At 42.5% G+C, this 9760-nt stretch overlaps 1 protein-coding gene across 1 annotated transcript; it reads right to left on the reverse strand.

Annotated features, from left to right (window-relative positions):
* Positions 1-413: 413 nt before the first annotated feature.
* praf2 (PRA1 domain family, member 2) lies at positions 414-8907 on the reverse strand. The gene is made up of 3 exons (XM_049561271.1): positions 8724-8907; positions 3198-3415; positions 414-1848 (listed from the first exon to the last, which is right to left on the reverse strand). Exons 1-3 carry the CDS (start codon positions 8900-8902, stop codon positions 1709-1711), a joined length of 537 nt encoding a protein of 178 aa, XP_049417228.1. The 5' UTR covers positions 8903-8907; the 3' UTR covers positions 414-1708.
* Between the last annotated feature and the right edge of the window lie 853 nt (positions 8908-9760).

Here is a 9760-nt window from a genome sequence, read left to right on the forward strand (position 1 = left end):
CTACAGACACAGTGGAGCAAAGCTCTCGCGAGATGACGTCACACAGCCCAGAGGTAAGGGAAACGCTTAGTATGCTATTTACAGAGATAGCACTGGCGATCTGAACCGGTCAGTGGCGATAAAAAGCACTTTTAATGCGCAAACTTATACGGGACGCATTTGCCCCCGTTACCGTTTTCGCTTGTTTTGCGGCTCCCGGTTGCATCCGCCTCCCTCAGTATTGAACCAATTTTAAAACAAGTTGTACCTATTAATCATATGCACACATACACATGGGGAAATAGGGTCCAGGTTGAAAAATACTGAAGTTATCCTTTAAATTTAGACATTTCACAGCATTTCTAAAGTGACGTAGTACATGAGTTGTTTATGTCATTGGGAGGTGGAGGGTATGGTGGATTGCCTGTCATATGTTTGTTTTTTTTGTTTTGTTTTTTTTTAGCAAATCGTTGCTGATTTTCCATCAGGTATAGTAGTGTGAAAAGCGTTTTGGTTTTTTTTAGAGACATTGCAGCTTTTACAGCAGGAAAAGGTTGGTATTTTAAGCCAAGACATGATGTCTTCCTAACCATAAGTGTTTTTTGTGCCTAAACCTAACCACATATAAACCCCAGCATTGTTCAAATGAAAAATTTCAATGTATCCGCGACACAATAACATGCAAATGTAACGTATTCAGAAAGTGGTTTGCAGACAGTACGATGCCAACATTTTTTCTGGTGATTGGGTTGGTGGTTCCACATGCTGTGTTTCTGTTTACGCCTGTTATAATGAGAGAATGAAAAAGCTTATTACTACTACAACAACTACCACATCCATGGTACAGTATCAATACTGGGGATTTCCTGTTGTGCATATGGAGTGTATGGAGGCCCTCTGAGGGTCTTGTCAAATTCCTTTGAGAAAAGTACTGTAATGTTACGAAAATAAAGTTGTAATTTTGATGGGAAAAACTAATTGTATTGTGAGAATAAAGGCAAACTTCCACAATACAATGCTTTTAGAGTAGAGTTGTAATTTTCAGAAAAAAAGGTAGGCTAATAATAGTTCAATAGTTTCATTAAATTGCATTTTAACATAAAAAGTAAAAACATTACAAAATAATGCTGTAATTATTGGCAAAATTACAAGTATTTTCAAAATCTTTTGACCTTTTTTTTTTTGCATAATTAGAATGTTATTAACACCAAAGCTCCACAGGCGTTGAGATGGAGTGCAAATCAATGTTTAGATAATAATGCGTCAGTATGCATCACCAAGACACAAAAGGAGTAAAAGCCAATGTGTAGATACACAATAAATCTACCATATCATGGCTCAAGCAAATACGGCCACATGGCTACTGCACACTGACAGTGTGTAGTGTGAACACAGAAATATATCATGTCCAAAGAAAACAATGTGTGCTTAAAGTGCAAAATCAGAACAGGGATGATTCCTTCATTTGTTTGTTATGATGATTTCAATGCTTTATATCTGTTCTATCATCACTGGACCACAGACGAGGCCTCTTCCTTCATTGTAGACTTCCAATTAATTCATTTTAACAAACCAAACCTGCCGTTTTGTTCCTGACTCTTCCTTTATCCCTGCAGCAATTCCCTCCTTCTCCCCACCATTTCACACCCACTTCACCTCCATTTCTCTTGTCATTTACCTCAGATGGCACCCAAATTATCCCCCACCCCTGCACATCTCCTCTTTCTCTCTAGGATCCAGCCTCCTGTTCCTGTCCAAGGGCCTCTAACAGGAGGCCCATGGGTGTCCTCTTCAGACCAATGCTCTCCAGTTTGTTCTCCAGCTTGTTCTTCAGGCTGCGCAGCCTTACCGATGCATGGACCAGAACCACTGTGAAGGTGCAAGAGACACAGAGGGATGAAAGAGCCTTTATTTACCTCAAATACAGTAAGAACCAGGCCTTAATGTGAAACAAGTTCATATTAGAGACAGGACTTTCTTAAGTGCCTCCCCCACAAAGCAACTACAAACAGATTTAAAATGACTACAAAGAGACACAAAACAACTACAAAAGACTCAAAATGACTACAAAGAATCAAAAACTATCTACAAAAAGACTTAAATGACTACAAAGAGATACAAACTAACTACAAAAAGACACAAAGGGATGACAGACAGACAATGAAACCACAGAAGACTCAAAATGCCCAGAAAGAGACACAAACTAACTTCAAAGACAAAAAGCAAATACAAAGAGACTCAAAATTACTACAAAAGGGGGCAAAACAACCACAGCTACGAAAAAAAACAAAACACAGAAAACAACAAAGCAACACAAAACCACAGCAACATGCGCAATGTCTTCAATGGGACACAAAACAACAAATAGAAGCTAACCACTATAAAGTCTGTTTTGTTTCTATGAGGTGAGGTGGTGTTGCTTTCTGCATGTCATTGCCCAGGGACCTTTAATCTCATAATCTACCCATGCTAAAAGAATACTGTTGTCATTCTCCAATTATTTCCAGTCTCTTCCACTTTGCTGTTCCATTGATGATAGCTTTACAGTGATGAAAAAAAAACTGCAAAGCTAAGACTGGAAATGATTAGCAGATGACCACTATGGATAGACATAGTGCTGTGGAAATGCGATGCTGAATTTACCACGTAAGGTGAGGTAAGGTAAAGTTGATCAGGCAAATCCATCATCATTGATCCTTCTTTGATCGTGCTACTCTTACTATTATTTGAAATTTTATAAAAATGCATTGCCTCACTGTGTATAATGCACCACGGTGCACTTTTCATGCCACATAATAGATTTCTTACCATAAAAGGAAAGAAATGAATAAACACTTGTCCTGCACTTTGTGCACCCAACATACATCGTCAAGCTTTTCATTGCACAGAATGCAATGCATGTTGGTGCCAGCAGAAGTCTCAACGGTGTATTTCTCAAAGCTGGGGCAAATAAAAACAAAACGTTCTGCATGGCTGGATACATAGCACTACAGAGAGGTTGGAAAATATGTCTTTGTGGCATACATGAACTGACTATTCACCTACATGTAAAATATGACTGTAATTATATGTAATTTTTGTGGAGATGACAATCTGCATCAGCATGTCTTATGTGCTATTTTGGCTTGTGCCCCAAACTAGTGTCTTCAGGCAAGAGGGTTAACTTTATTTCATAATATGGTGTGATTTTCATGCATGTGTGTTTGTGTCTGTCTTACGCAGTACAGGGAAGGCTATCCCAAACAGGAACACAGCCACACTTCCCAGCACTGATATGAAGAGGTAACTTGCAGAAAGTATGGCAAACACAGAGATTGATGGGTGGTTTCTGCGGAAGCGACGAACGGGAGCTTGGTTCTCTGCAACCCAAACAAAGCCCAGGAATAACACGGTGACCACCATCGCCCCGAGACACAACTGGAAGGGCTGGAAATACCTGAGAGAAAGGACAGTATGGATGGACAAATGAGACCAACAAAGAAGAAGGGTTGGAAAAAGCTGGTGACATAATTGCAGTGACTTGACGTAGATGGCAGAGGAATTGTCAACCAATCCTGTGTGCAGATCCAAACTGATAAAGAATGTATCTTCTCACAAGTACTGTGTGTAGTACTGTCTGTGTATCAAAAAGGCGGCAACCTATGGGGCTGAAAAATGAAATCAATGTGTAGATGTCAAAAACTGCAGTTCCTTGAATGGCCACTTGAGGCTGGCTCCAAGAGCGAGTCAATCCTCAGTCTCCCATGTTAAAATGCCCAACTTTACAGCAGAAATAAACATGTTTACAGCCTGCCACAAAAAACGTTTTGGTCTTTTTAGCTAATGTTCCTGTTAATGACAAATGTACGGGTGGTGAAGTTGCTACCGCAGCAACAGCGTTTCTTAGGTAACATAACAATGATGTAACTCCAGATTCACAGAGTGTAGCTGTAGCTTTTGCTATTTCTGTGTGTTTTCAGTTCATGAAAGTTAACTGGAACATTTTGGTCGCCTAAAAAAGTCTTGTTGTACTAAAAGGAGTCCAGGGTTTGAAGTTCTCCGGCACAGTGCCAGATTTCCGGTGCAGGAATATTTTTTTCTTGTGAATATTTTATCATCTTGCCGTAGCAACAGTGATTTAACCAGTCGTTTTAAAGCAAAGCAAAGTTTCACAGTCTCTCATTCGGTCACGCCACGGACACACCAGACGCAGAACTGAAGCTCAGCACCCAGCAGCGGAGGCAGTTTTCAGTCGGCGTCCATGTTAACCTATCTGACTGTCCACACAGGCTGGTGAGCAGAGCGGAGCGCCCGCGGAAGCTCACGCACTGCAGCGCTTCAGTTCGGCATTTGGTCTATTTTTCACATGAGCCATGAGCGCCTCTGTCAAGCTGGATAGAGCGGATCATACCAAACAGGAAGTCAGACACAGAAAAGACGAGAGAATCCGGCCAATTTTCAAAATAAAATAAATTTAAAAAATAAAAGCCTGTTTAATTATGATGTTGCTTGTCTGTCTATAAATACTTGAGAGAGAGAGAGAGAGAGAGAGAGAGAGAGAGAGAGAGAGATGGCTACAGGTGGGGGGTTGCAATTCACACATACAGAAAGAGAAAGAGGCGGTGTGGTAGAGATAAGTGAGATAATTTGTGAAGCCACCGATGAGTTGTCACTTGCAAATTAGCTCAGTCAGATAGAAGATGCTCCTTGGTGTCAGAGGTCGTGAGTTCAAGCTTCAACTGATGAAAATGTACATTTTAATGCATTCTTGTTGTCTTCCTATTCTGCCACTTGTTGCTCAGAATTGCCTAAAATTGCCCAGCCCCAACCATTTTGTAGTAGCTGATGTCCAAATTTTCCTTTTTTGGTGAACTGTTCATATTTCATTATTAAAAACCTTGAAATTGTTATTCTAGCTCTTTGATGTGATACTTGATTGATACTCTCAAAGTGCACCAGATTAATTCATTTAGACGTCAAATGTTCAAAATTTTCTTCCGGGGGGCATGCCCCCAGAACCCCCTAGCGCAGAATGCCCTCTAAAAAAAAATTCAGGCACAGGATTTTTTCTTGCTTCAGGCCCTGGGAGTCCGATATTATGTTTTTCCATTAAGTACATTTTCTAAAATGGTTTTAAGCTGGAAAAAAATAGCATTAGGTTTTTCACAGTTAACCATAGCTGTAAATTTACCATTCTGACCAAGCTAGCAGCTAGCATTAGAGTTATGTCCACCAAATATGGTTAGTTTACTTCTTGCTCCCAAAATCCAAGATGACGAATGCCAATATACCAAACTTGAGGCTTCAAACAGATGTCCATGAACCAATAAGTGATATCACAGTGGTTTTGGCCATATTTACACAGTCTACGTTAAAAACACATAAATGAGCCTATTTCATAAACTTGTACAAAGCTTTACAAACACCGTCTTCATGCTCTCTGCTGTGCTAAACCCATGGCCCACACAGACACTGGATATTGGCAAAGCGGGACTTCCACTCTTTTAAAGCAAAAACTCTGCTCTAATTTGATGACAGCAAAGACATTTGTTTGGGAGATCCAGAAAAACCTTTCCAGTGGAACCCTGCCGTGTGACTGCTGTGGCAACTGCTTCCTCCTCCATACACTGCTGCCTCTGATGCCACAGCTTTATATTTGGCTTCATTTGGCTTCAGCTGATTGTCTGATCCAACATTAAATCGTAAAGGTAGTTTTCTGGTATCTTGGTGTCAGCTGCTCCCTATCTGACAGGAAGACACTACTGCCTATGGATCGCTGGGTCCCAGAGTTGGAGACTTTGACTGTCCTAAAAGGTGGGCCTACAAAAAAGGAGGAAGTACAACTTGTAGTCCAAAACAGGTTCCACAAGATGACACTTTGTTTTATTTATTTTTTTTTTATAGTAGCTGTAAGCAGAGACTTTATTTTAAGGATTTTAATGTCATTCATATACATGTACTCCCCACACTAAACCATAGGTGTCAGGTTAAAATCTGAGGAGTTACCCCTTAAAATTAAACTATATTTAGGAGCTGTTTGCTATATTTCCGGATTTATTTCCCTTTTCAGCTCTGTGTCTGCAATTTTAGTTGCTTCCTCTTAGCTGCATGCTGCTTACAGTCTGGCACCTGGCTGCTACCTTTTTATAAAGTCCCGATTTCATCTGCACGCTGTGCCCTGAAACACCATGAACACAGCAAAATATGAAGAAAATAAGAGCATGAGTCTGTACATTGTTTTTAGTAAAATTCTTCAAATTATACCTTTAAAGATTTACGTCTTCAGTAGGAACCAATGAGCTTGGAGCTGGGAGCCAGACGGACAACCACAAGGTTGGATTTTGGCTGTGTCTGAAATCCCTCATTCACTGTCTAACAGTGGGGGTGGAGGAAAAAAAATGCTGGCTGCAGGGTTATCAGCTGAAAGCCACCCTGATGTTTCGCTCCTTTAACCCCAGAACTTCTCTAGGTGGTGGACCAGCAGCAGGGACGTCTCCCTACCGCCTCCTGCAACCAGCCAGTGCACTGTTTATCTGAAAAATAAAAAAGGTTGTGACCTGGCCACTGCTGAAGTACCAAGAACCCAGCAGCCAGACCAACTTTCTCATTTTAAAGGGCCAGTGTGTAAAATGGGTTGAAAACAGTGACATCAGTGGTCAAATTCTAGATTGCAGGGCTCACTCGCTCACCCCTCCCGTCGGGTAAATGACGGTGGCCTCGTAGGACCAAAAGCCTTGCGCAGACACAAGTTTTGCAGGAGCAGGTCTATCTAGCGACGAGGTGAATATTTATTTAGAAATCTAAACCATGTTACAATATTGTAATGAGTCACTCACGAGCAGGAGACCAGAGTAGCGTTCAGGAAAAAGGCCAGTTTATTTGAGCACTCCAAAAACTCTGGTAACACTCCACTCCGTCCCAAACTCTGACTCTTCTAGCAGCCCTCCCCTCTCTGCACCACCAATCTCCAGCCCGCACACTGACTGACAGCTTACCACACTCACCAGTAAATGTTCTGTTATAATGTCAATGTTCTTTGAGTTAATGGCATGTTTGGGATTGAATGAGTATAGGTAGGGGGGCGGGGTGCGAGAGTGACGGGGACGAGGGCTGTGTGAGTGTGCGTGCTGGTGTATGAGCAAGCTGGAGGAGAGAGCAACAGTGCACAGTTGGAGTTACAGCTAAATTCTTGTTTGTTGGTTGTTTTGGCGTAGTTACGGCCAACAGTAACCTGCACTGTTCAGTAATAAACGGTGGTTTTAGCTGTACTGAATCCAATCAGCAGGGCACATAAGAGTAACGTTACTGCTACCCTATTGTCTGTTATTGACATAAGACTAAAATTTTCAGTACGTCCTGCGCTGTGATCCATGGAGGGATACACCGGTGAGCAGGCACAGACGTAGCCTGTAAACAAAACTCAGCTGTTTATTTAGCGTAGCAATATCTCCGGACTATAGTTGCTGCAATGGACGACTTTGAACGCGATTTTGAAGAGTTTCTTGTAGCGGACACAGACCCAGAGCCATACCTGTTTGAGCCGGAGCATACAGATGAGGAACTTGGATGCTGAGCGGGCGAGAAGAGAGGCTGAATCCTCCACTCCCATTTTGCTGCACAGAATGGGATTCGGTGCTACTGCTACCATCGTTGGGGAGATATATCACCAGGAGGAAAAGCGCCGCAGAAAGTGCATCATAAGGAGTGAAGTTGCGTCTTCTTTTCCTCGCAGATGACGGTTCGGGTTCATTCTCTCCTGTTGCATGGTAAGTGTGGTCCATTCGCAAACTGTATAACTAAAAAAACTTTTCACTACTCTCTATCGACGAACTACTAACACTCTCTGCTGTTTCCTCCTCCTCCTTCCTTCCTTCCGCTGTCTTCGTTGGTTTATTTATACACATGAAACGCGTTCTCTGGCTGGCTGGATTGTCCGCTGGGGCTGCCTTACATACATGGCAGTGCCCGATGGCGACCTCTCTAAAGCAAGGCCCTTGCTATATACATATATATCAAAGCATAATTATAAGGCTACGAAAACCAAACGAATTTTATTTTATAGCTATTATACACTTGTATAAACATATTAATGGGTAGAATATTCAGATTCAGATTTGACAATAAACCATGCCAAATATTACACACTGGCCCTTTAAAACTTAACAGTACACTAAAATGTTTGTGAAAACACCTGAGGTGAGAAATAGGTAATGCGGTATCAGAAAGTTACCAGTCTGACAGACTGACCACAGCTCATGGAGCAATTGCCATGTCTGACAGCTGCTTAAGGGACTCCTCACCTCTGATTGGTTGTTTTCCATCATTACTACCTTTACTCAAGTCAAACATCTGAACAGCCTACTCCTTCCACCACTGTCTATAGAGGAGCGTGTGAAACATCAGCTGTGTCACAGGACTGTCTTTTGCATCTATATGAAATGTGACGTATTGTATGGTGAAATCATTAGCAGACAGTGTTGTGCATTCAGTGAACACCAGTTTTTGTTTCGGTATGGGAATTTCTGAGGGCTCTATAGGCTTATAAAGCATCGATTTTTACATCCAATAAGGTAAAGTCTGCTCTGTAATGTGTCTGTGTGCACACGACGCTGGGGCACACGGCTCATTCTTGCTGCTGTTGGAAAAAAATCACATCCTGAGTTCCCAGTGATTACTCCTGACTTCCAGTATGTTCGTTACTGAGAGAGAGAGAGAGAGAGAGAGAGAGAGAGAGAGAGAGACCACGTCAGAATAATGAAACTTACCCCACTATGAGCAGGATACCCACAGCGGACAGGAGATAATTGCTCTGGTAGTACAGCAGGTTGTTGATGATGCGGTTGTTCCAGCGGTCCAGATCGCGCACGTCGGGCACCGCGAACCGGGCCGAGCTCAGGAGAAAATCCTCCAGGCTCCGGAGGGGTGGCGGCTGTACGGCTGCCATCTTTCTTAAACGATAGTAAACACGATTTCCCAGAATGCAACACGGGGAAAGGGGGCGGACGCAAGGGTTGTGTGTGTGTGTGTGTGTCACTCCCTCAGTTTGTAGCGAGGCGCGTGCCCGAGCATCGAGAACGCGCGTTCGGTCCCGCAGTAATGGGGGAACATGAAATATTGGTTCCAATAGCCTATCTGTGATTACAACTTCTTCATAACGTGTTTGGGTAGCTTGTCTTATTCATATGCAAATCTAAAATAGGACTGATGTATGAATGATAGCTTACAGTTACATATAGCCTATACTCTTCTGCAGCCTATATTCAGTGTTATTATACATATATGTCCGTGTGTGTGTGTGTGTGTGTGTGTGTGTATGCACCCATGTGTGTATATATATATATATGCATTTAAACCCATATGCTACTGTTTTATTGTTATTGATTTTTTTTATTTTTTGTGATGTTATCCATCCATTTTCATCTAGCAAAACACCACAGATGCTCTCCGGCTCCTCCTGGGGACCACAAGGCGTTCTCAGGCCACATGAGATATATAATCCCTCCAGTATGTTCTGGGTCTGCCCTGGGGCCTCCTATCAGTGGGACGTGCCTGCAACACCTCTAACAGGAGGCCTCTAGGGGGCGTCTTAGTCAGATGCCCCAACCATTGCAACTGACCCCTTTCAAAGCGAAGGAGCAGCGGCTCTTCTCCGAGCTCCCTCTGGATGCCTATGTCTGAAGTTGAGCCCAGTCCCAGGCTACATGTATTCATGATCTCGTTCTTTCGGTCACTACCCCAGAGCTCATGACCATGGGTTGGGATGTAGATGGATCAGTAAATGGAAAGCTTCACCTTCTGGCTC

This window comes from Epinephelus fuscoguttatus, linkage group LG19 (genome assembly GCF_011397635.1).
Source record: "Epinephelus fuscoguttatus linkage group LG19, E.fuscoguttatus.final_Chr_v1".
NCBI classification, from domain to species: Eukaryota; Metazoa; Chordata; class Actinopteri; order Perciformes; family Serranidae; genus Epinephelus; species Epinephelus fuscoguttatus.

Coding starts and splice junctions, on each gene's coding strand:
- praf2 (XM_049561271.1), bottom strand. CDS start 8,902: ATGGCAGCCGTACAGCCGCCACCCCTCCGGAGCCTGGAGGATTTTCTC. Junction 3,416..8,723: donor GGTATCCTGCTCATAGTGGG/GTAAGTTTCATT, acceptor CCTTTCTCTCAG/GTATTTCCAGCCCTTCCAGT. Junction 1,849..3,197: donor GATAGCCTTCCCTGTACTGC/GTAAGACAGACA, acceptor GCACCTTCACAG/TGGTTCTGGTCCATGCATCG.